We start from the raw sequence: 27,214 nt of genomic DNA on the forward strand, positions 1-27,214 counted from the left end.
AAACTCTGAAAAGTTAATAGACTTCAGAATTTAAACGAAACTAAAACAAAAACACAAATGAAATTTTATAAAAAAGAAAATGCCGAGACCCGGGAACGGTTCAGGACTAGTGTGTACCCTCCGGATTTGAACCAGGGACCTCCAGATCTTCAGTCTGACGCTCTCTCAGCTGAGCTATCTCGGCAGCTAATTGACACTATAATTACGTTAATTTTAACTTAACAGTAACCGCTGGAAACCTTGCAGAAGAATATCATCTCATTTCGTTGAATATACTCCCTCTTTTCGATTCTTAGAGACACACCTACGCTAGGCACATCCCCGTTGAGATTTGAAATGACTTAAGTTTAGGATAAAGGTATCATTGATGTGGGATATGAAGGAAAGAAAAAAACATGGTCGGACGAACTAAGAGGAATTTGTCAACGAGCCAGATAAACATCTAAGTTTACATACCGTATTTATTCGATTAAGCGCCCAACCTCGAATAAGCGCCCACCCTGAAGGTAGAAAAAGTTAATAAGCGCCCAGCCTCGAATAAGCGCCCACCTCAACACCCCACCCACAAAAAGTACTTTTTAACCGCCCAACCTCGAATAAGCGCCCACCCCCCCCCCTTTAAAAAAAATAAAAATAAAAATAATAATAATAATAAAGTACACAAGAGGAATACGGGTATTAATTAATACGGTACGGTATTTCTTTTATGGCTTACAATCTCTAGTTTGATTGTTTCATTTTTACTTACTGAAAACGGTGAAAATTTAATAAGCGCCCAGCCTCGAATAAGCACCCACCCTGAAAGTCCAAAAATCAAATAAGCACCCAGGGCGCCTAATAGAATAAATACGGTAACAATATTCCTTCGTAAAACTAGGATCATCTACCACTGCGTAGAAATTAGCTCATACGGCGAACACAAGAATCTCCGCTTTCATTTATGGTTTTCTGGTTAACCCTGATGTTAGCTACCTTATTGTATCTCATTCACTTTTTGACATGAAAGTACTTCGGCGTAACTAAAGAAACAAATTTGGGATAAGTTACAACTCAGCACAAAGCCATACCACTTCTTCTTTTATTTATTATTTCTTGTGACTGCTTTTTACAAAATACCTCTCCTTCTTTCCATCCAATGCGATATATAAATTAGATATTTTTTATTGATTTTCTATGGGTGGAGCAAAGTAAAACCTATTCAATCCTGAAATTACTCACGACATCATACTGAAAGTTACTCTCACAAACTCAGGTGAGAGAGAATTGACGAAATTTGGCAGATGTAGGGCTCTATCTTGACATCTAAACAAATTATGTTCACAATTACTTAGATAGTATATGGTGCATGCAGCTAGGCCAAGGAAATTCAAAGTTTAAGTTCAAGTGGAGTCAAGATTCTGCTTTACCATAGTAGTAGTAAGATTTCAACAATAGAAGTAGGACTGTTTTAAGTAGGTTTGTTTCAGTTAAGGTTACATCAAGGTGGTCTATCTCATACCAAGTCTGATAAGAAAGCAGGGTCTCACCATAACAATTTTGCATCGTAAAGTATAGAGGGTAGATGAACACTGAGAAGTAAAGCTTACAACCTGAAATGTCTACATTTCTCTCTTATCTCTTTCTGTCAAGGCAATAAGAGAAAGGCAACTTGCATATTCAAATAGGACATTGGTGCTCATTGTCAAAAAATTCACTCTTTAACTTACAATTTTGCAACCTTTGAGTCTTACTAAAATTTACGGTTACTGTAGTTTGCACCCATACACATCCAAAGCACATAAAAATAACAACCATGTCCACAAATATAGTATACCATACCTTTCCCTAAAAGTTCTTTTTCCAGCTCCCTTATTAATATATACATATATATATATATAGAGAGAGAGAGCCTAGATCGAGCTCTCCCCAGTCCCCTGGTATTAACCCTTTACCTCATGAACCTCATGAGAGTGACTGGGATCTACTTTCTCCTCTGTATCACTGTTGAATCAAACATTATGGTCAAGAGAATAAAGAAAATGATTGCAAACTAAAGAATTTTATGATTGTCAACCAAATTCTCCTTGTTAATGCCATAGGAAATGAAGGATAACAATGCAGAGAATATGCATAACAGTGTGTAAAATAGGATAAAGGTTAATGTGAGTACTGATAGATGCAATCAGCAACATTACTCTCCACTGGGTCATCAAGGGTGCAGGAAGTCAGCACATAAGTTGGAACCTCAGGTGATATCCTTTCAGGAATACCAAATTTGAAGTCTAAATGTCCTGAGCCACAGATTCCAAGAATTCTTGTCTGTCCCTCTGACTTCTGAACAATATCCATGATTGTATATGCAAATGAACTATCTCTAAGAACCTGTGCAGGAAAAATGCGATGATAGTTGTCTACAACAATGTCAAGATTTCCACTGATCAATCCTTGAAAGTACCTGTAATGTTCCTCAGAACGATCTACATAAAATTCCCTGGGTGGGCCTCCAGTTTGTTCGATTTTTTCCAATGCATGTCTTGCCTTCCTCAACAATCATTTTACAAAATGTTTTTGGAACAAATCTGGCCACAAGCTTGGCACCTACATCTGGAAACTTCCAAAATGTATCCATAATGCTCCAAAGAGAATCCCTCAGTCCCTCTCTATTCACTTCTTAATTCTTCTAAAGAAATTTCATTGGCTTGATAAGCATCCAGTAAAGGTCGCTGATGTAGATTGAACATTTCTAAGACAACAGTGACAGGGAATGCACCATGAGATTGTTCTATGGTCTGAGACCATTCTTTCAAGGACACAAAGTTGAGCTTTCAGAATTGATGGCTGATGATGCTGTTCACCAAACAAAACTGCAACAAGATAAAAAAAAATGAGATTGATTGCACAGTAAACTCAACTGATATGAAGTTGTGCCACAGTCTTTGATCTCAGTACTTGATGAAGGGTTTATCCAGGCAGGACATCTGCATGAGCAAAATACTACCATAACAATCAAATGACAGAGAAACCTGCGAGTGGATGAGATACTAACACAACAATCAAATAACGGAGAAAACTGAGAGTGCACAAGAGGTTAATATTACAGTCAATGTTAGTGAAAAGTGCAAGCACCCAAGATACCAACAAGCACAATATGTAGGCTTTGGAAAAAATAATTGCTGGTGTGTTGCATCTGTGCTGTAATGTAATTTGCAAATCCCTCAAAAATGGAAAAGCCGCAGCCACTTGAAACTTTAATAGGTTAATTTTTAACTTAACTTGTCACATTGCGTGACAGCTATAGCAGTGTTAAATGACAGGTTGATTTAGTTATGTTTAAGTAATCACCATTCAAATTAAGTGTGTGAATATGAAAGTTTGTCCCAGTATCCTTCTCTACTTTTTGGTTATTATAGCACTACCAATACCATCACATGCAGTTCTAACATAACAATGTGTTGTTTTATTTTTTCCATAACAATGTGAGCAGGGCTATATAGGTCATGACACAAAGTTAAAATTAATTATGGAAAATTTGTTCTAAATTTTCTTCATTATAGTGAAGTTTCAGATTCGTGTACATTAAAAGTTTACAAACAGACTAGTAGCTTTTAGCTTTCATACATATTGAGTATAAATAAAGATAACCAACCAACCAACCAACCAATAACCAACTGTTATTCTGTTCAGGTTTTTGTCCACCTTAATGGAAGTCACCATCAGATTTTATTTAATTTTACTTAAGATTTAATTTATTTAACAACAATTTTTTTTTATTTATTTAACAACAACAATTTTATTTAAGATTAGAAATATAGCTAAGTACATTGGTTTCTCCCCACAAATAGCTTCTGAACTATTTGAGGCGGGGAGATCTAAGGACAGTTTACAAGTACAGGATTTATCTCTAGATGGACTAACAATGAAAACACTACTAAGCAGTAAACAGAATAAGCATAAAACAGAGCAAGTATACTAAGGCTGAAAGTTTCTAAAGAAACTGTGGTGCTGTGCTGGTGGGGGAAACAAGGTAATTTGGTTATATCAACTAAGTTGAAATAATTGTAAATTGGCCACCATAATGAATAAAAAAGCTAATGTTTCGAGCGTTAGCCCTTTGTCATTCGCTCTGATGAAGGGCTAACACTCGAAACGTCAGCTTTTTTATTCATTACAGTGGCCAGTTTACAATTTCAACTTAGTTAATATAACCAAATCACCAAGTATATTAAGATTACGAAAAGAGGCTAACCTAAAGTATTAAATAACTAATAAGATGGGAGACTTCGACATACCGGTAATCATCTTCTGACCATAAAAGATTTAGTAGTAACTTCTTTATCTTTTTATGAAAAGACGAACATTTGAGTTGTTTAATTGAATAGGGGATAGAGTTCCAAATTTGGGCACCAATTCTTAAAAAAGAAGCATACATTTTATCTTTTCTAGAGAATTTGATAAAATATGAGTTACTAGAGACTGATCTTGTCCTGTGGTTATGAATCTGACTTGTTTTAACAAACTGATTGAGTACACTAACTGGTGCTGTCTGTCTGTTGATATCATACAATAAATAGTTACAATCTCTGAAAAATAGGCTAAGTTGGGGAAGACAATTCGATTTGAGAAAGAAGGGTATGGCGTGCTCCTTAGACTTACTGAAGTAAATAAGACGTAATGCCTGTTTTTGTAAAATTATGATCTTTTTTTGAAATGTCACAACACAATTTCCTCAAGCACAAAATAATACCATAAGTTAAATGAGGGACAATTAGTGAATTGTAAACTGAAAGTAAGACACGGCGCGGGACATAATGTCGAATCTTGGCAATACTTCCTATTGACTTGCTAATTTTGTGGCAGATAGATTCTATATCATGGTATTTCCATGAAAGATTTGAATCAATCATTAAGCCGAGATATTTTACATAGTCTTTTATTTCAAGGTTTGCATAGGTATAAGTCACAGATTCAAAAATTCTAATCCTAGGTAAAAGGCATATTGTTTTGTCGGGGACGAAAAATTACAAAGTTTTTATGTTTAGAGATAGTTTATTGGCCTTACGCCAATTGTTGACGTTGCCAAGTTCGTGATTAACAAGAGATCCGAGTTCCTTTAAGTTATGATTTGCAGATATCATACAAGTATCATCAGCAAGTTGATAAAAGTTAACTAACGAAGAGGACTTGTAAATATCATTGATGTACAGAAGGAACAAGAGAGGTCCGAGGACTGAGCCTTGTGGTACACTGCACAATGTCGTCTCAGCGTCGGACACAACATTATTTACTTCCGTATTTTCCTTTCTATCAGTTAAGTTTGATCTAAACCAGGAGTTGATTACACATCTAACACCATAATTTTCAAGTTTAGCTAACAAAATCTCATGATTAACAGTATCAAAAGCCTTGTTTAGATTGATTAAAACGCCGCACGTTAATTTACCGTTGTTCATATTTTGATGAATTGTGTTAACGATATCAAGTATAGCACGCTGAGTACTGTGCTTGCTGCGAAAACCGTATTGCTGGTCATAGAGAATGTTGCAATCTTTGACAAATTTGATAAGTCTAGAGTACATAAGTTTTTCAAAAATTCTGTTATAGATCGAGAGCAATGAAATAGGTTGATAGTTTTCTGGTAGAGAGTCATCTTCGTCCTTAAATATCAGGATAATCTTAGCACATTTTAGTTTAGATGGAAAAATCCCAGAGCAAATAGACCGATTAAATATCATAGCTAGAGGTATGGATATGATACTTTTTGCCAATTTCAGCAACCTAACTGGAAAAGAGTAGAGACCATGAGCCTTGTTGTCTTGCAAAATTGAAATTTCTAAGTTAATATCTTCTGGAATAATTGAGAAATTAAACGAGACTTACCTGTAAGTTGAAGTTTGATTGAGATTCTATGAGTCACCGGTCTGGAACAGGGGAGTCACGTGAGATATGCGTGCGCACCTTCGCGTTCAGACTTCAAAGAAATAACATACCGGTCACATAAAAAAAAGAGCAGGGTGGGCACATAATAACCCATTCCCTTGGTACAAGCATGTATTATAATATGTGTTATGACAGGGTGGGCACGTGACTCCCCTGTTCCAGACCGGTGACTCATAGAATCTCAATCAAACTTCAACTTACAGGTAAGTCTCGTTTAATTTCTCAATTCTATTTCGTCACCGGTCCACGTCACAGGGGAACCACGTGAGACTTGAAAGCATGTGACCGTAAGAGTAAGTCGACCATAAATATAACAACAACAAACCAGAATTTAATTTTTCACATTGTGTTATGAACAATCTGGTTGTGAACATGAACAATGATTCCTGTAATAGTAATACTCTCTAACAGCCGTTTGAATCAAGTAGCGTTTGAATTTAAGGTGTGTAGCAGGGGATAACTGTCTATTTTTGCAAAGCATAGAGTAGTTGTTTTCCAAAGTTGTCTATAGGTTTGGAAATTGTTTTGTTGTAATATTTTGTGAAGGTATTTTCAGATGACCACCCAGCACTAGCCATGATGGTGGTAATTGAGAGTTTCTGGGCTTTTGCAGCTGAGGTTGATGCAGCCCTTGTGCTGTGGGCACTAAAGGTGGAAGTATCGATGCCAGCAAGCTTCAATTCCATCTTCAACCATCTACTAACAGTGTCCTTGGAAACTGGCCTGTGTGGTTTCTGATAACTAACAAGTAACTTATGATGATCGTGCCTCAGGTTCTGAGTCCTCTTCAGATATTCTGATAGATACCTCACCACACAGATTCGAGGGTCTTCATCGAAGGACAGAAATTCTACCTTAGTACATTCTTTACCGGGTTTGGTAGTTTTTAACAAATCGTTTACGATAAACATTACTCTGTCGTTTGAGGCTTTCATGTCCTTTGTAGTTAACGCATGAATGGTCTGGCAGCGTTGGCCTGACAATATGGCCAGCAACATAACTAGTTTTAATGACAACAATTTTAGGGATAAAGACTCTGCAGGATGTAAAGTTTTTAAATGTTCAAGAACTGTGTTCACATCCCACACTTCCCTGTATTTAGGTAGGGCTGGTCTTGTTGTAAATGTTCCCTTTAAGAAACGAGAAACAAGCGGGTGGTTACCAAAGGACTGGTTACCTTGTAAGGCAATGACACTGGCCAATGCGCTCCTTGCAGTGTTTAACGCACTATAACTGAGTCCCTTGTGATAGAGCTCCGCAAGAAAGTTGAGCCCACTTGCTACAGGTGGTGAAACTGGATTAATTTGCCATTTACAACAGTATTCCAACCATTTCTTAATGTAAGAGCTGTATTGGACTCTTGTGCTGGTCCGCCAGGACTGCATGATAATGTCGGTAGCTGATGATGAAATTCCCTGACTCTGCAAATGTTGCCGGACAAGTGGCAGAGGAGTAGAGACATCTGATTGTGTAGTGGGTGCACTGCACTGGGATCCTGAGGAAGGTACAGTGTGTTCTTTCTTTTCGGTAGTACTAGAGGTGCTTGTATTAGCATTCTTGATAGTGGTGGCCACCATGTTTGAGTTGGCCAAAAAGGCACAACGAGCAAGCCTGTCGCTTGATCCTGCTGTATCTTCTGAAGGGTTCTTGTGATCACACTAAAGGGGGGGAAAGCATAAAAAACATATTGTGACCACTGTAAAGTAAACGCGTCCACAGCCACAGCACCCGGGTCGGGCTTGTAGGACACGTAAGGTGTAAGTCTATAGTTGAGTCTAGAGGCAAACAAGTCAATGGTTGGTGTTACTGCCAGCTTACATATACCCTCTTCATATAGGTCTGAATTAATGGTCCACTCAATTTCTCTTCGATGTTGTCTAGATTCTCTATCAGCAACTACATTGGTTTTTCCTGGGATGTGGGCTACAGTCAGCCATATTCCTCGATCAATACACCAAGTCCATATCTCCTTGTTCAGCTCATTGAGCTGCCAGGAGTGACTAGTACCCATGTTGTTAAGAATTGTGACTGTTGGCATATTGTCCACCATAAGTTTTATATGTTGATGCCTGACTTTTTCCTCGAAACATTTAAGTCCTAATTTGATAGCCAACATTTCAAGGTAATTAATGTGATGTTGGGCCTCAATTGAGCTCCATGATCCCCCCGTGGGGGTTCCCTGAAATTCACAGCCCCATCCGGTTGTAGAAGCATCAGTGTATAAGGTAGCGTGGGGCTCCCCATGGTAAATGACATAACATGATAAGTGAATATTGTTCATCCACCAATTTATATCTTCCAGAACAGGGGGTGTCAGTTCCATGTTACCCTCAAAATCCCCACATTGGGATAGGGCATCGGTTTTTGCCATGTCCAGTCTGCGGTAATACAGTGGACCATACATTACCCCAGGAAAGCTGGAGGTCATTAATCCCAACAACTGTGCTACCAAACGGATGGTTGGCCTTGGGGTCTTAATAATACGAAAGCAGGCATTTTTGAGTTTGAGTTGTTTTTGTTGGGTGAGGTAGACTTTCATAGTCCTAGAGTCTAGGACAAACCCCAGAAAGGTTATAATTTGTGTAGGGATAAACACTGACTTTTGTGGATGTATTATGAAACCCAGTGAGTCAAATAATTTTATTGTATCTACAACATTGGCTAGGCAGTCCTGGTATCCATCGCCCTGCAAGTATGAGTCATCAATATAGCCAGAAGAAAGGTGTCCTTTCTTTCTTAGGTAACAGTAAACTGGCTTGAGCAGTTTGGTAAATTTTCTTGGACATAATGCCAATCCATTAGGGAAACATGTGAACTTGTACAGTGTTCCCTGCCACTCAAATTTAAGATATTTCTGGTCAGTTTCGGCAATGGGGACTGAATAATATGCATCCTTGATGTCAATGGATGCCATATAACAGTTGGGTTTCATCATTCGAATCACCGTCCACAGTGTATCCATTTTGAAGTGTTCATACTGAACTGACTCATTAAGTTTTTTCAAATTTAGGATCATCCGATGTGACCCATCAGGTTTTGGCCTTAAGAATATAGTAGAAATGAACTGCCCTGGCTCATTTCTAGCAGGTACAATAACTTCCTTCTGAAGTAATTTGTTAATCTCAGATTGAAGAATAGTGCTTTCCTCTGCACTAAATTTCTTTTGTGGTGGGACCCTGTCTTGAAAGGGAGTTGAGATAAATTCTATAGGCTGGCCTTGCACAGTGCTAAGGACCTCAGGGTCTGAGGTTAAGTTCAGCCATCTTGAGTAACATGTACTTATGCTGCCCGCCTTAAAGTACTGAATCTGACGCAACAACCGTTGTTTGATGTTCTCAATATAAAGCTCAAAATTACTAACCTGTAGGGTTCCTAAATTGGTCAGTTCCTTAATGTTTGTCTTTAGTTCTTGCCCCCCTCCTTCTTTTTGTAGAGGGGGGATTTGAAGTTTTTTGACTTGTCGCCACGACTTTTCCATTGGTTGTGGGGATGAAAAGACCTTTTATAATACTGGTCTGAGGGTCTGTGTTGTCCCCTGGTGCTAGGATTATTTTTGTAGCCAACCTTTTGTGATTTGTTTACATTCACTGACACTTGTGAAATTTTATTTGACGCTTTTATGTTTGTAAGCTGTTGTTGAAGGTCATCTCCGAAGAGCAGCGAAGTAACTGGGACAGTTGGAGAGCAAAGCGCAGCATATTCTCTCTTGAGGCTAGGTCTTATCGCCTCGCGCCTTTTCAGTGATAATTCATATTGCGAGTGGCCCAACAACGCCAAAGCATCCGTATGAAAACTAACCATTTCATCAAGGTCAATTTCCTTCACATCTGTTTCGCGGGCCTTGAGCAAGTTTTCTGTACATTTTGCAATAATAGTGCCCACCTTAGAAACGATGGTCTGAGTGTTGGCTGCTCTGAGATCGAAGCTTTTGGCCGTATGGCTCATGTTTGCCCATATTTCGGGGTTTACACGTGGAGCAACTAGGCTCCCAAGGTTCCCGGGTCGGGAATGTTTCTTTAATTTCTCTGAGAGTTTATCGGAAGTTAGTTTCTCCGACCATCTCTTATTAACGAGTTTGGCGAGCTTGTCCGAAACATCTTGGTCGGTTTGCTCGTCAGCATTCAGATCGTTTGCGATCGTGTCGAGCAAATCATCTTTCGACTCCCGTGTCGGGTAAGTCTTTTCTCCTTTTTTAAGCAGTGTGTCACTGTCTGATTCAGAAGCGTCATTATTAGAGTCGGTGTCTGAGTCAGATAATACATCAACTCTTGGCCTTTTCGAGTGTCTCTGGCCATCGGCAAATCGAGCAAGGGTTTCTTGCATCGAACTCATTGACTGAGATACTGACAACATGTTGTCATTGAGCTTCAACAGTGTCGATTCCAACGAGTCGTTGGCTTTTGCTGAAGCGACAGAAATTGTCCTTAGAACTGAGTTGTTCACATCATCGTCACGAAGGAGTGTGTCTTCGTCATCCTTTTCCGATTCTGCCGTGAGTCGAGCATTGTGCGGACTCATATTGTCGGATGAGCGTTTTCCCGCCATTTTCAAGAATGGTATCAACTCGCAGTCACCCTGAGTTCTGGATCCGGATGAATCAGTCAGGTCCAAGTTTAGTTGTATTCTATAACAACTAACGACTCCAGTACAGATAGTTTGTTTTTCGTAATATTCCAGTGAAAGTGGTCGACGTAGCTCCAAACGCTTTGAAGGTTAACAAGCAACTGAACGCGAAGGTGCGCACGCATATCTCACGTGGTTCCCCTGTGACGTGGACCGGTGACGAAATAGAATAGGATCAAAGAAGAAGGTGTGGTTGAGTGGAGGATCTAAATAATCAAAGAATGAATTTCTGGTCTGAGGAATTTTAGAGGCCAGTTTGCTCCCAACAGGGGTGAAATATTTGTTGAGAATATTGCTTATTTCCTTCGGATCACTAGTTGGAGCCTCATTCATTTTTGGGAGAATAAAGTTAATTGAATTGCTTCAAGTGAATAAAGTTAATTGAATTGCATCATGAGTCAAGTGAGGGTTCACTGTTAGTAAACTTTTGTAAATCAGGCTCGTGAAAACTAACTGATCAGTTTAACTTCGCTTAACTTGGATAATGAATCCCACTCTGAGTCAAAAATTTTCACATGTTGTTGTAAAACAGTGAAACCAAGCATATACATACCAGTAGTAGCATTTTTTCCCTCAGACATCACAGTGTCAAATGTTAACTTAGATCCAGGATTCCTGGCTGAGACAAACTGTAACGACTTTGACAACTTTCTCAGGTTTCTTCTGAGGGATGAATTGAGCTTAGTTCACCCTGGCTGCAGACAAAACAAACAAACAAACCTATTTCTCTGTTTGCAAAACAGATATTCCTGATCATCTCAAATTGAAATTTATTGAATAGATTTATCATGCAATACCTAATTGAAATAAAGTTTGATGCATCAGAATACAAATTCTCCAAATTATACTTCATTTACAATTTCTTTGATACTGATAGGGAAATTTTTTTTCACATTAGTTATTTAGGGGTTTTAAAAGGACCACTGAAATGAGGTTTGACAGTTTGCTTGCATTCACATGTTGTAAAACTGTTTGTTTTATATATTTGGGTGAATTTTTTTTAGTTCATGCACTTGATCAGGATAACCTTCAGAAGTGTCCTTGCAGTCACTTTTAGTGAAGACATATATATACATGTGACTGATTTGTAAATAGGATAATCAGACAATATTGTTCCAATACCAAGGGATCCTAATAATTTCTTTTCAGCAATACAGGGATCAGTCTAACTGGTTACAGAAGGGGTTACACTCAAACTACAGACAACATTTTCTCGATTAAACACCTACTGCATTTATTTCAAACACAGCCATGTGAACCTGGCATTCACAAGAGACAGACATATTGCAGGCAATTCCTCACTTTCTACCCACCAACACAATCTAATGAGTCCAAAACTTCTTGCTTGCCATAAACAAACAAATCACACTTGAAGGTTTACCTTTTCTTTTGATATATACACCGAATACAAATATGGCGTCCAATTTGAATTGCCATTGTTCTAGACTGACTAGCCTCTCACACATTTAATAATCCTTTTGTGTTTCCACGTGAAGACAAGGATTGTCAGTCCAGAACAATGGCAATTCAAATTGGACCCCATATTTGCATTCGGTGCATACTCCATTTACTTTTTTTCACAAGGTTTTTCTCTAAACTCACATGCACACCTTCTTCAAAGATTACAATGAAACCATTCACACATGGTATTAAAGCTACTCCTATTGCTTGAATGTCCTCTTCCATTTGCAATCTCAGTCTCTCTGTGCTTATTCTACAGTCGCTTCAGGTTGGCAATTAGTAATCAAGTACACAAGTCAAAACATGAACAAGAAAAGTAAAATGCCAATAATTTCAACAATCTAACCAGGGCCTGAAGTTTATAAAGAGAGTGTAATTTTGTGTGACTTTTTCAGGCTGATTTTTCATAGCCAATGCCATAAGACCCATGGATGGTTAGTCAAGACAGCAATGTTTTCCTCTTCATTCAGCCAAAACAAAGTGTTGCTGGGTCTTTCCTGATGATCATTTCTTTTCCTTCAAATATTGCCTCAAAAAAATTTTAATGATCAACACAGCAATTTGTCATGGTAGAGCTATTTATTAGTGTGCAGTCACCACTTAGTCAGCCCACAAATAAAGGTACATTCCCCAGGGCTCAAAAACTAACCCGCTAATTTACTTTTAAAGTAGAAGTTTTGCCATAGCATTTATATGATTTTGATCAGCATACCATATTTAGTTTAAGAAAAAGCAAATAATTGCTATGTTAATAATGATGATCAAGTTCTCCCCTTGTGGTACTACTTTCTGAGGAATGTTAATTCCTTTGCTATGTAAATTTATCCACTATATAATACATATCTCAACAAATGTGCATGAAAGAATGAAATCGCATGCATATCTAACCATTACACAAATTACCTCTTGCAGATAAAAGACATGTTGCCAAGAGTTGGTAAGAGTTTTACTATCCCTTGCAAGTCCTGAAATGATTTGATAGCCCCCTTCCCTGTCTCACCAGCAACTTTTTAGGAAGCTTAACTGCAGACATTTCTTAGGTGCAAGATAGTACTTGCTACAGACCTTTGTTTCCCGAGTTTAGTTTAAAACGCCAAAAACAAGGGCTGATGTCACCCCCCTCCAGTGGTATATGCATTCCTTGAAATAAGAAACTGGCATCTCAGAAATGTCCCAGCTAAAGTTGTCTATTGTTCTATGAAAAGGCCATATATTTCAAGTTGTAACTTGGAAGTGGTCTGATGCAAAAAGGCAACTACAGAATACGGAAGAACCCACTCCACTTTGGCAAACTAAACAATACAGGGCCACTTATTATCATCTCGCTGAGTCACAAATTATATTGTCTACTGTGGTATTCTGAGTGAGACTGGTGTACCAAAGATCAAAACTAGAATATAAACTTTCTGAAGTCTCCTTGGTGGGTAGTCTTTAGAAAACGTCGTAAGTACAAAAGCCAAGCGCCCAGGGGCTATTATGGGTGACCAAACCATCATTAAACACCAATGACATTAACATACATAATTTGAATGAAATAAACCCGAGGGTACTCAAATTACAACGATCAGAATAGATTGAGCTTTCTTTCACCCTGATTAGTACATACCATACAGTCCTCGTGCAAGTCACGAATGAAGTTCATTTACACAGAGGTCAGAGAATATCCCAGAAAGCGAGGGAATTTACGAAAGATGTCGCATGCTTACAAAATCCTCTATCTTTCATACACACAACCCCAGACGAAGAAAGTCTAACGCGCTTGGTAGCCTCGCAATATACAAAAACAAATATTCATCCTATTTCTCATTCCCAGGTCGCTCTCAGCCCTCTGGTTCTACATGAAGGGTCCGTCTCTCTGAAAGAAAAGATGATAACTAAGGCGAAAAGGTTCCATTTGCAAACAAAACGCTCCTAGAGGAACCCATCCGCCTGGAGGTGTTGGCAATATTCTGGTGCAATCTTAACACGTTGTATCGGTCTTGCCTCTATATTTATATTTCATATTCGTTATTTTGGGCCGATCAGATCATCGCTGATCCAACGTACAAGAGTAGGAGTATCATCCACGGTTGCCTGCTGAACATTTCACAAATTTTTCACTATGTTTAATCCCAAAAATGGTTCTTTTTGCCTTAGATCCGTTCAGCAAAGAAGTGTTTTCTCTTGTTTTTTTATATTGGCTAATCTTGGTCAGGCTACCCAAAGAACAAGTTCAAGAAGAATCGATCAGCGCACGGCTTGAATTTCCAAGAGGATACTCTTATAGTCTCGTGACGGAAGGCTGCTACCGGTCTAATACTAGCGTAATATCTATGTTGCCTTCTGTTTAGAGTTCAAGTAAGGAAAGAGGAACCATATTGGTAGTATACTGCGTATCTTGACAGATGAGCCAGAAAAATGTTTTCGCATAGGATTGTTTCTTAAGGATCTGTTCTTTATCTTGACACAGAACTTAGATTCCCTTCTAAAAGGAGAATTTTGCGAAACATACCAAGAAAAGTTCCTAAGCCGTCCACGACTTATTGGTCTTTTTTTTTTGTTTTACTATGTTTAGAAAAATAAACACTTATGCTGTATAAAGATCAACGAATACACGTGATCAGTGATGATCTAACGTCACAATTACATGTGACGCTGTATCGATTTTACTTCACCGCGCCCTGCGATTGGTTAAGAAAACTGGCTCTATGCTTTCAACCAATCAAAAGCAAAGGGATTCGTGATTTTGCCAATGTTGTTTTCCGTGCGTTTTTAATTTTGCGTTTATGTATTCATTCATTTTGCGGTCTTATTTTTCTACGTGATATTTTCCAGCCTTCTTACTGGCCATCTCAATTACGCTGATTTTGGTTTAAAGGTACAACAGCCAATTGAAAACCTGTTTGACGCAATAAAGTGATCCCACAGACCCCAGCTGATTACCGGAAGTTCTCCACATAGTGCTGACTGTATAAATAAACAAGATCTAGTCAGTCAAAATCCAGAATCACTTTCGGTGGATAGTTCTTACAGCTCAGCAGCGTTTTGGCTTTTCACTGTGGAACGAATTCATCCTGAGAACTTCTGATTCAAACCTGAGTTTGCAAAGTTGATTTAAAATGTTTGTAGGAAATTCTTTTTTACATATTTCAGTGTTTTCCCGTTTTCTTACAATTGGGAAACGTTGTAGCCTGATGATCGTAAGCAGACCATAGCAAAAGTGTTTTTATCGGCATGTTCAATATTTTGTTGTGGGTTATTCGCATTAATCCGGTATCTATCCAGATAGGATAGCAATACTTTAAATCACATGCTACAGACATAAGGACGATAAGCTTTTAGCTCTGGCGTAGCCTTGAAAACCTGGTACTCAAAGACGACTCGAGTAAGACACCGTCATTAGTAAGACCTAATCTAACACAGGCTTTCCTGTTCTCTTCTTTTGTCGTTGATTGTTTATTTGCTGGTTGCTAGATCTGTTCTTCCGCCTTGACGGTTTAAATGATATAGCCAAAGTTACAAACCCTGGCCTTCGCCTATCATATTTGTGACAAGTGGCGCATAGGGCCTTGCACAGACGCACAATCACACCCACGCCTACCCACACGAAAGCACTCGACCACTCAACCCTAAATTTGATATTTTCTAACCCCAGTTCAGCATTTGACTTCTTATGCCGACTTATCTTGGATGTTGGAATATTGATCTACAAATTTACTTCATTGAACGTCTAAACCGGTTCGAAAGAGCCTTGATTCATTAAAATTTGGTTCGCTAGCTATGGAGCTATGGTTTATCATTCTGTTGCCAAATGGGCCGGCTCTGTTTTACAGCACAGTAGCAGAGTTCTCTTATCTATTTTAAGACAACACTCAGGGTCAGTTTTTCTGATATTACCATTGATCTGATATGATTCGAGAATATTTGTACGTTTAATGCACGTGAGAGATGCACGTGGGAGATGCACGTGGGAGATGCACATGGGAGATGCACGTGGAAGATGCACGCGGGAGATGCACGTGGGAAAAAAGCTCAGTTTGTGAAAAAATTACGTAATGTCCTCAAGTGCAGTAAATTCCAGGAGTTACACTAGATATTAGTTTGACGCCATTTGTATTTCTGACTCTCACAAAAGAGCTCCCAGAGAACTGAATGGCTAATATCTTTAATGAACAAACTCAAATATTTACAACAAAATTCAATTTCTATGGAAATATTGTCAACTCTATTAAAGTTTTTTTGTTTTCATTGGCAGCTTCTTTCAGTTACTTGGTAAAACTGAGTTTCTGATTCGAGTGTTTGATTACTTTTCTATCGTTTCCAATAACAATTCCTTTTAACATTATGGTGTTTTTGTTCTCTGTAATTCACGTGATTACAACTGAGTTGAGCGGAACTTTTTACCAGTTTCATTATTCGTCCGTTTAACTGATGAGTTTGAATTCTCTCTCACTAAATTTTCCAAGAATAGCGTTTAAACTGTTCGAATTATTCTTCAATTGCTATTTTTACCTTTTACTTAGCATTAAAACCAATTCCAAAACCTGCTGACAACATCTTATATTAGGAACCCTTAAGATGTTTGTGCAGGAATACGGCGCAGAGTCAGTAGTTGTCCCGTTATGTAGTTCCTCCGTTCTGTCTGGTTCCCGATTTTTTTCACACCGTCTCTGCTGCCATTCATACTTATTTTTTAGCAACATAACTAACCTTTCGCCCTCATCAATTTCCGAAAAGCAAAATTTGTTGAGTTATATTCGTCGATTTTTTTATTGTAATGAGAAAAATTAGAATGAAGAGGCCATCACTTGTCTCAACAACATAATGGCCGCCGACTCAGAGGCAGTTCTGTCTATTGTTTGTCTAAAATCTAAAGTCCTACATGTCTTATAGATAAAAATGAATCTTATGAGATAGACACTTTAGTCACTTGTGGTTTCAACTGGAAAAAATCCCGAACACCAGTAAAACACACAACGAATAACAAAAAGCTGGTGATCCTAACATCCTGTCGGGTCAGTGTCAACAGTTTTTTTTTTCAGCGCTATACTTTGGATGACGGTAAGTATAACAATTCGCCGAAACTTTCAAGTCACAATTTGGAAGACCACAGATTAAAAAAAATGTTACCAGTTTAAATTCCAGAAATTTACAAAACTCAAGTTTTATGTAACTGTACAGTGCGATAGTTGAATAAGTCGGAAAATTCATTTTCTACCTAAATATTGTACTGAAAGCCCATAAGATTCAAAGCCTCTTGAACCGATTGCTCGTGGATGAGGTGGTTTACTTGTATTTCGCCTTTTGTGTCCTGTGAACAAAGCTTGAATGACTTTAAAATCCTGGGGAAGAACATTTTCAATCAGATACAGATCGATAAAATAAAGTCACAGTCTCATAAACTGTATGGTTACGTAACCACTACCGGTTCATGTTCAGTTGGAGAAAACAGTGATTAGGAATATTAGCCAGGAGTGCATTGATTGATGAGGTCATCTGATGTTGACTCACCGAAAATTGCTGCCCAGTGATCCAGAGCGGCAATGACTGGTAGTCTTTCCTTTAGAGAATTTTGCCATTTATTGCTTGAAAGTGTGTATCTTATCAAAGGTTATTTTCACTTTTAGTCGAAATTTTTTGAGAACGAGATACTAACTCGTTCAGTTCTTTCACTCGAAAAAGTTCTGTCAGCAAAGTTCATCATCCTTAATGTTAACACATTATCAGTTCGGTTCCAAAGTCCAATGACGAAAATAATGTAAGCAATATTGCAACAATAAGAATGCTCCAACCTATGTGTCTACTACAGAAGTTAACAAAATACGTGACAATGGGGAAGTACGTTGATTTCCTAACCAGGGAGGTGTGACGCTCAATGTTTTTATAGTTCACCTCCTAAATCTCAAAATCCTGACTCTATTTCATTCAACATTCGTCACTTGAGTTCACAGACCAAATTTCTGACGATATTCACATGTTCACCCTTTTCAAGATCACCAGTCAGCCAATGAAACAGATGGCAAAAGCTTGTTGGGTTAGAGAACATTTTGTTTCGATTTCCTCTCGAAGGGAAATCTATGCCATTGAAGCATTTTCTGATGTATCAGGATTACTATTTACATCATTAAGGGAAAACGCTGAGCAAGTTGCAGGAAGTTGCGGAAGCTGAGGTTATAGGAAAACTGAAGACGATACTTAAACGATTCAAGTTTCTAAGGAAGTGAAGTTTTCGAAGTACAACTGGAGGCATAAATTTATCGTAGTCGGGAACGAAGCAGAAAGAACCGAAGTATTCGCAATAGTTCATTATCCTTAATATAATAGCTAGACCGTGTTAACATTCTGTTCAAGTTCACTTGTCAACAAAACAAAACAATTTATGGCGCTGGGATCGATATTTTGTTTTCAAGGGCAGGTTATCTCAAAATATAAATTACTACAGCTGCCTTTTAAGTATTCCCACCTTTGTGACAACCTTACATGGTCAAACTCAAACAAACCGGTAATGATCAACAAAAACGTTGTGGAGGTGTATGAAGGAACAAACAAATGAAAAAACAAACTAAAAGATCAAATACTTTATTGCCGTCTTGGATGAATTTAACACCAACGCGGACAATATCAGAGAAGTTGAAACGTTTATAAAAAATATAGTGTTTGAGACCAGAGCCACATAATGGCAACCACACAGACAGCCTACGATTTCGTGAAGTACCACTTGACGCCGCTAAGTGTTTTGATGACTGCGGAAATCATCTTTGATATACGCCCACTGGTCAGCAAGTATTTCTCATACAAGATGATCAATCAGCTATGCTCCCCTCTAGATACCTTAGCTGAGCTCCGGGTGTATTTTTGCAACCTTGACTTTTGACCTCGCTACTCACGTAAGCTTTTTCCAACACTGTGAAATCTTAACCAGTTTAGGAAAGAGGACGCATTTAATTCATGAGCTGATCGGCATGACAAACCACTTTCAAGATATTTACCTAATAGGGTTCATCGACTCAAGTGGGTCATTTATAAACGCAACGTATGTACTGAAACGCTGGTGAGATTCGACCTTAAAACGACAGGTTTGACTTTAGATAATGTGTCAGCAAAGAAATGTTTTGGTAACTTGAAATTTACATTGAATTTTACTGAATTATCAAGATGTATTTCAGAGTTTCACTTGCTGGGGTAACTGATGAGAAAACAGTGGCACCTAACCGCAGATCAATATCCGATATAGCCTTAAAGCAATCAAATTTAACAAATATACAAAGAATTCTAAAATAGTGCTTTATGACTTAAAGAGTGTAAATGCAGCCTCTTCAAATGGCAAAATAACACGTTTATCGCCTTAATTGCCCTCTTTTTATCGTTCTAACTAGGCACATTTTAACAATATTGTCTGTAACCCAAAGTTTCTCCAAGCTTTTGAAGAAATTGAACTTACTTTGAGAAAAAAAAGAAGGTGAAATAAACGAGGCCATATAAACATTTTTTCACTGGCAGTAGTTGTCGAGTGTCGAATTTAGCCAGAGGTCACACTCTCCTACAACACACAAATGTGTCTGAGCGCAAAACATTTGTCTATCGAATTGAAAATATTATTCCTTTTTTTTGGCTAACAACGCATATTAGAATCGTGTTAATTACACAATATTGCATACCAAAATAGGTAGATCATTCTCTAGAACAATGCGTGATTAATTGGGCAGCCAATCAGATTGTTGCGATTGCTCAAGAGTCTTCTGCCAAGATATATAATCGGCCGCCCCACCAATCTTTCTTTCATTCGTTGAGCAGAAGAGGTTTGGCACTGTCAAGGTAAGCTTTTCTTCAGTCCTGATTTTTTCGGTCCTAAATGTTGACTTTACCAAGCTTGATAGCAGAACACCCTTATTGATTGGCCCTCTCTGAGCAAACAGTAAGCATAAAATTAACTACATAAGCAAACAGCAATTAGAAATTAACTCCATACGCCTTAGATAACTTGTAGTATCGAGTAACCAGTGCGGTTGCGAAGATATCGGCTGGTAAGACGTATCGTTTTCCCTTCGTTCCGCTTAAATCAATCCTAAGTGGTCTAAAGTTTGAATTTCGCCACAGCCTGAGTCGGAATTCATGAAAAGTGCGATAACTATTCTTGGAATATTAAAATTACAGCTTGTCACTGCTAACTTAACTTCGCTTCTGGAAAAAATCTTTGTACAGCAGTATTCGGCTAACTTTTCCGTTATACAGTCAAATGAAAGAGTTTTGTTTGCTTCTGTTTATCGACATGAGCAATTAGACGTGTCTTTAAATTTCGAAAGTGATTTGTTAAATCGTAATAATTCCCTGACAAATTGGACGATATTGTGTAGTGAAATCGTCAATATTTCTTTTGCCGATTGGCTTTCTTCTTAAGCAGAGGTAAGCGGGTAGCCAGCGTCGCTGCTAGTTTCGCGTGCTTTTGATGACACGATGGCGGGAGACCAACGCCTCAAAATGCATCAAAAAACTTCGCTGCTCAGACTAACACTCTGAAAACTGTACTTAACGATTTGAGCTGTTGATCCATGCACAAAAACAGACACAAAAAGAATAATAATTAAGCCTATATATATTATATTTTCTAACGAGAAGTGCGAAGTGGTGTCGACCGTAATATTTTTTTTTTTGCTTCGCTTGGTGAATTTTCAAGATTGACGAGTGGAAACTAAGATTAGTGTTATTATACCGAATAAAAAAGGCTTTAAAAGTATTTGAAGTGTACACTGCTAACTGATTAAATTATGCTGGAAGACTTGTATAGTTTTCCCAAGAGCTTAGTTCCTTATCCAAAGTGGTGACGCATTTCTTGAAGGAAAGTGCGTATATCACTTCATAACAGAGCTATCTGTTTCTAAAAGAACCTGCTGTACTACATCGGCAGAAGGTGAAGCACTTGGTAGATTATCTGTTTGAAGTCAACAAATGAGATAGAAATAAACCACTGCAATTTTCAAATCTTCGAAATGGCGGTTTCAACAGCCCGGAATAACTTTTGTTGATATTCATCCATGTGTAACAGGTTAGCACCAGTTGGTACTTTGACAACCGTCGGAATAATTAAAGTTGGAAAGAATTAAGTTGCCTTTGAGGTTTTATTCATAACGGCATCTAATCCTAGGAATGACAGAGTCGCTCAAATATCGATGAGCCTAAATTGCATAAAGAATCATGTTATAATCCCAGACGGCTCCTTTTTTTACATTTAAAAACAATATTTTAAGTTGTAAAAGAAACATACCTTAGAAAAGGAATTAAGTACAAAATTAAAGATATAACTCTTCTGTCGTTTCTTTGCACAGGAAAAAAAGAGCAAAATTAACAAACCATGGCCAAATTTCTGGTGTTAGCATTCATTGGTCTGACTGGAATTTCTATCGGCTTAGGAACCGACAGTAAGTATTTCATTTCTCTTAATATAAAACGAAAGGTTCGAAATACCATGTAATGCCTTCTGCAAACGTTTGAATATGGTAAATGACACTATACTACTGTTGCCTTTGTATAGGTGCTTCGTTTTCTTAGCAGCATTATATTTGTTGTGGCTAAGTTTATCGAGATAGATCATGAGAGATACTAGTGAGTAACCTACCAGACAGTCTGATTTCCTCAGGCATTCTTTAGAACTGTGTGTGCTTTGAATAGGAGTGTTCCCTCCCAAGTGAAATGAAACACTACTCCCCCGCCCCTTCCCCTCCCCCACAGCGTAAATAAGAATTTTGGTTCCTTGGGTTTGTTATGAAAGTCGAACAAAGGCATTCGAAGTTACTTCCTGGAAGGATTTAATCTTTTCCTTTAAGGACTTTAATTTTTCTTTTATTTCATAATTCGAAACGAGTCCAATTCTCAACACACAGAATTTAGAAAAAAAAAAAAGATAACCTTATCAGTTCTTCATGTGACATTTCTATATGCTAAAAATGTTATTTCCCCTTTTCAGGTTGGAGCTACTGCAGTAATTGTGCCGATGGTAAGTCGCTGCTAGCGCCTTTCTTGGTGTTTAAAAATCGACTTCGATGGTACCACTTTTGGGTCAGGTAGAAGCTCCCCCCCCCCACCTACCTATAGTTCTCGTACCCCTTAATTATCTCATCAGGGCTTTTGATACGCGGTGTAGAGAGTATTCCACGACCAATGAAGGGAATTTCAACCCATCGCCCCACTGTTATTTGGAGACATGACTGGTTATCCATAACTAGTACTTTGACATTAGTCCCTTTTTGACAAAGAAAAGGGCCTCTTATTACTTATTAAGCCACTCCCATAAGTCGTATTTATTACACTTTTCTTGTGTCAAATGTTTAAACTTTTTCTGCCATTTTAGGCCCGTTGAGATGGACTGGTAACTGCGCCTCTGGTAAAAGCCAATCTCCCATAGACATTTCCTTCACTAATGTAACCTACAAGTCGTTCTCAGACTGGAACTGGCAAAACTACGGAAGTACACTCTCGACTAAGTTCACTCAAGAGAACACTGGCTCTGCTCTGCAAGTGAACCTACCAGATAAAAAGTTCTTCGTCAGTGGTGGAGGTCTCGTAGGAAACTACACCACCGCTCAATTTCACCTTCACTGGGGACCCGAAAATGGACAAGGTTCAGAGCACACTCTGAATGGCGAAAAGTTTGCCGCAGAGGTGCGTACAGAGAAAATTTCTCGCAAAATCTCATGTGTCATTTCTGAATGAAAGACTTAACGTTAGAAACTGTTCGATAACTCTCACATTCAAGGCTTTCATATAGATCCTGCATTCAAGAAGCCGAATTCTATTAATCAGCCATAGCATTTAGACGAACTTTTCATCTTGACGTTGATTGAGGGGAAAGTTATGATCAATCATAATTACATGCCAACGAAGGGAAAGTCACGGGCACCATCACCAACATTACACCTAACAATCTTGATCATTTCTTTCTCTCAGATCCATTTTGTCAGCTATAATGTCAAATACCCAAACTTGACCTACGCCGCCGCACAGCCTGACGGTTTGGCTGTCCTTGGTGTCTTCATCGAGGTATTTGAGTGCTACGTCATGTGCTTTGAAGTTTAGGATCTAAAGATAAAGCGCAAAGCTTCAGTGTCACAACAGTGCAGAATCGGCAAAGATGTAGAGAAGTGTGAAGTAATATTGCAGTCGCGCACCAAATTATGTAGACGTTCTGAGTTTAGAGGTTGTAACAAAAGTAAGGCCGAGAGGCTTAAACCTTTGTGCGTGCGCGTGGTCTTAAATCTGGATATTAATTCTCTCGTATCAAGCGCAAAATTCTATGTACTTTCGCCTTTAATGGATATATGTGCCCATTAGATTCACGTCAAGTCTAAAAATGTTCTTCAATTTCCCGTAATTGCTCTGCATTTTATCTCGAACAGATTCAGCATAAATTTCTAAAAGGAACAGTTGCCCAAAAGATAGATCAACAAAGTGAAAATACCAATAACTCAGGAAATCGTGATTTCATAATTAATGTCTCTGAACCAATTGCGTGCACTTCGTAAACAATTTAGATATGGAGACATAAAATTAGTTTTCCAACAGCTAATAGAGTGAAAATGAATTCTAGAGTTAGCCTAACAATTATCCTATAGGAATAAATCGACCAATTCTGACAATATCCGATTTTTTTACGATGTAACCTCCTATGATATCGTTCCCTTTCAGGTGGGAAGTCCAAATTCCGCTTACGACAAATTCCTCAATTATACCTCAAAAGTTGTCAACGGAAGTAAGTCTATCTCTTCTGTTACTCACTCATGATTAGGTTTCTTTTTCACATGTCTGTTACTTTTGGAAACAAAGATCACATAGAGAGAGTCGATCAAAACTTCAGAAAGATATCTAATTTCGTGGAGTTTGAGGCGACTTCCGTGGAAGGGGATAGGTTCTCCTCTATACCTCAACTCTTGAAATCTCTTCCGTTCTTACCCCTAACCTTAAGCCCAACGATTTCTCGAAGAAGGCGGCAGGGTCTCTTGTTTTATCATACCCAACTAGTTTTTTTTCAATTCTCATCTTTTTTAATTATTATTTTACAGACACAACTGCACGTATTGCACCTTTTCCTCTCTCTCCACTTTTCCCATCCAACACGAGCAAGTTCTACAGGTACCAAGGCTCCCTAACAACGCCGGGATGTTTCGAGTCTGTCACATGGACAGTCTTCCACGATTCCGTAAAGATATCCGCATCTCAGGTGAGCCTTACGATTGTAAAGTGCGGCTTCTATGATAACGAAAGGAACTAGTGATTCTTCGATATGTTTTCGTCTTGTGGATCAGTTAGGAGGAGTGTTCGCGTTTAAGCACAATTTTGTGTTCGAGAACGTGATCTGACGCCTTTTTCCTTGGTTGCCGTAAGCCAAAATCGAAGGTAACACAATATTTTCATTGGGAAGTAACGCACGTGACACAAGGAGCCAATGAGGAAACGAAGAAAATTCCTGAAGGAGTTAAAGGATGCGAAAACGTAGATGATCAAGACGTCAGTGACTTTGAATCTGGTTTTGGTTTTACACAGGTTAAGTTTGGTATCAGGAAAGGTTTAATCTGTTTGGTAAAGGCAGGGCGAAATGTGTTTAAAGTCAATCAGACTGCTGTAGGAATCCTGTATTACTTTGCACACTTAATTGAGATTGCCTAATGGCACACAGCTACTGACCCCAAACTAGTGCATCTCAGCAGCAAATGTGCTGTCGCTGTTGTTACTATCGTCTACATTTAGCAGATTTTGGCAGCAGTACGTTAAAAAAATTCTTCTCATATTATTACAGGTTGCTGCCATACGCGGTTTGATGATGAACGACACTGACTACATTGGGTTGAACTACCGCCCGACCCAGGCTCTTAACACACGTACTGTGTATGCGAGCTTCGATGTTTCACCTGCCACAGAAACTCCGACAGTTGCTGATTCAGCAGCTGGTGTTAAGATCACCACAAGCCTGTTGCTGATGATGTTAATCGGAGCTCTATTCCTTAATTAAGATGGCTCCTTCGCATACACCTGACGCCAATTGACTAAGACTTGCTGTTTAGTTAATTGTTTTCTTTAACTCCAAGGAGTTGCAACTTTAAAAAGGGACGAGAAACATTCTCTTTAATATGACCGGAATTATAGGAGAAAACGTTGCAAATGTTTGCATAGGTTAGTTTATAGATATTTTAATCAAAGAACAACTTGAGTTTATTTTAAGCTTTAGTCCTTATAGGATGGTTTTAAAGGTTTATTTTCGTAATATTAAAACTTTACTCGATATCTTTGTTCATTCTTTTACTATTCTACGTGCAAATGAATATTTAGTAAGACCTTTTTGTTCGCCTCCTTAAGTAAAGCAAGTCATTAGAAGCAATTCTTAACTGCTAGATCATGACCAGTTTATCTTTCTTAGCTTAGCCCATTGAGCCAATGAAAAAGCGCTCAGCGGAAATTAGTTTAATTTTTTAGGCTAACTTTTCATTGTGCTTCTTTGTGAGGGACTAATAATAACAATAACAATTTAATATTTATATTGCGCAAATTAACATGTGTATATGATCAAATGCGCATCACAACACTTTTCGGGGGACTTTGGCCGGACTGCATCAGCAGTTTACAAACAATCGAAAGAAACTTATTTGAAGATGCCCCCTCTCCACAATTCCCAGTAAACAGGCCAGACCACATCACAGTAATCTCGTGAGTGGGTTCTTTAACATCCCCTGCCTAGCCAAATTAACTAATTAATAGATGCAAGAGACAGGACCTACGGTTTATTCCTCCTTATCCGAGAAGACTAGAATGTCTATCCATTTCATATTATAGAAAGATAGCGCATTCTCCTCAGTCAGTTTAAGACCTTGAGTGTTGGTCCGGCCGGGGCTCGAACCATCGACCTCGACCACCCCCACATCAGTCCAGCGCTCTAATCAATTGAGCCAACCGGGAGGTGGTCTAATAAAGACAGACTGCTCGTAACTATGTTTCCTTAAAGAATTTTAAATGATTATGATGAGTTGGTTTGTAATTCTCGCTACTTTTTCATAAAACTCCTTTTAAATAGATTTTTAAGGTTTGCCAACCAATGAACATGAAATGGCAGTAACTTTTTTACGCATATGTTTACTATGAACTTGAAGTTACGATTCAGTCGACCGTCAGGAAACATTGAAAGACTATTACTATTCTAAGCGATTATTATAACTCTATGTACGAGCACCAGAAAAAAGTATAGATCATGTCTAAAACAGTTATTCGCATTTTTATATGATGTATGTATTCAATTAGTATACTTTGGCCTAAGTCAGTTTGTTTACTTAAAGCTCAAAATACAGAGGAGTTCTTATGTCGAATAGGATTATTTATCAAACATTAGACATTAAGTTATTTTAATTGTAAATTAAGTTGAAAAAATTGTCGAAATAATTGGGCAAGATAAACTTATTAGCAAGTATTTTTGTCTACAAAATTTCAAGCAATTTCCTCTACAACTCTTAAGGTTCTAGGTGAAATCTAAGCAATTAGAGCAATATATTAACTGGGTGTCATAAGTCATGCGGAATTGTCTAATCTGTGATTGGTTAGAGAAACTGTGTCCACATCTCAAATGAGAAGACAAAGTGTACTAAACACGGCTTTGGCACTCGCGTGATGTTGACGTGCTCCTGATCGGCTGAAATTTAGAAGGTTTGCTTTTGTTTATTTTGAATAAATGATTTCCTGTCGTATGAAGTCTATGATTTTTCTCGAAACAAAGGGCTAGTACAAGGAAAGGTTATGTTAACATGTGTTTCCACATATATTACCACAGAGCTACGAACAAGTAGTACTTCTGAAGTCTTTGCGGTTGTTTCCTGGTTTCATTCTTTGCTGAACTTTAACGTTCCTCTCCATGAAGTTACTATCCCTAGCAGTCACATGACTCCATTCGCGAATTTCCTCTTTGTGCGTCAATTGAAAAACTGACTAATAACCTAACACAATTTAATTGAACAAAAAAAATTAAATACAAGGAAAGAGAAAATTATTTAGATATTTGACAAGATCCCCCTCTTTGATGGAGTCTACGCCCCTTTCCTCACTTTAAATCGTTCTTTCATTAATCGCGAGGGAGTGAAAATATCAAGGTGGGGTGGGGGAGGAAGAGAACTGAAGCAAAGGTCGTCCGTAGAATGAAACATTCAATCGATCATTTTGTTATTGGGCCATGTGGTAGACCCGAGTAATACAAGGAAGTCATTGT

At 38.3% G+C, this 27,214-nt stretch overlaps 2 protein-coding genes and 1 pseudogene across 4 annotated transcripts; 1 reads left to right on the forward strand and 2 right to left on the reverse strand.

Annotated features, from left to right (window-relative positions):
* Nucleotides 1-1,064: 1,064 nt before the first annotated feature.
* Nucleotides 1,065-11,233, reverse strand: LOC148717268 (uncharacterized). 2 transcript variants are annotated; one of them, XM_088743321.1, is made up of 3 exons: nucleotides 9,278-9,543; nucleotides 5,857-7,574; nucleotides 1,065-2,843 (listed from the first exon to the last, which is right to left on the reverse strand). In XM_088743321.1, the coding sequence occupies exons 1-2, from the start codon at nucleotides 9,392-9,394 to the stop codon at nucleotides 6,381-6,383; spliced, it is 1,311 nt and encodes a 436-aa protein (XP_088599447.1). In that variant the 5' UTR covers nucleotides 9,395-9,543; the 3' UTR covers nucleotides 1,065-2,843; nucleotides 5,857-6,380. The 2 variants fall into 2 exon arrangements, with proteins under 2 accessions (XP_088599447.1, XP_088599448.1); XM_088743322.1 differs by lacking the exon at nucleotides 1,065-2,843 and adding an exon at nucleotides 11,093-11,233 and having other exon boundaries at nucleotides 7,437-7,574; nucleotides 9,278-10,745.
* On the reverse strand, nucleotides 1,065-13,642 carry LOC148717269 (uncharacterized; annotated as a pseudogene). Its single transcript, XR_015994694.1, has 3 exons — nucleotides 13,607-13,642; nucleotides 11,093-11,234; nucleotides 1,065-2,843 (listed from the first exon to the last, which is right to left on the reverse strand). The product of XR_015994694.1 is annotated as an uncharacterized LOC148717269 (transcript).
* Nucleotides 13,643-19,749: 6,107 nt separating this feature from the next.
* On the forward strand, nucleotides 19,750-26,699 carry LOC148717270 (carbonic anhydrase 1-like). The gene is made up of 8 exons (XM_088743254.1): nucleotides 19,750-19,794; nucleotides 21,303-21,395; nucleotides 21,941-21,970; nucleotides 22,325-22,635; nucleotides 22,921-23,013; nucleotides 23,659-23,722; nucleotides 24,033-24,190; nucleotides 24,767-26,699. The coding sequence occupies exons 2-8, from the start codon at nucleotides 21,329-21,331 to the stop codon at nucleotides 24,977-24,979; spliced, it is 936 nt and encodes a 311-aa protein (XP_088599380.1). The 5' UTR covers nucleotides 19,750-19,794; nucleotides 21,303-21,328; the 3' UTR covers nucleotides 24,980-26,699.
* The last annotated feature ends 515 nt before the right edge of the window (nucleotides 26,700-27,214 follow it).

The sequence above is a fragment of the Stylophora pistillata genome, chromosome 13, assembly GCF_964205215.1.
Source record: "Stylophora pistillata chromosome 13, jaStyPist1.2, whole genome shotgun sequence".
NCBI lineage: Eukaryota > Metazoa > Cnidaria > Anthozoa > Scleractinia > Pocilloporidae > Stylophora > Stylophora pistillata.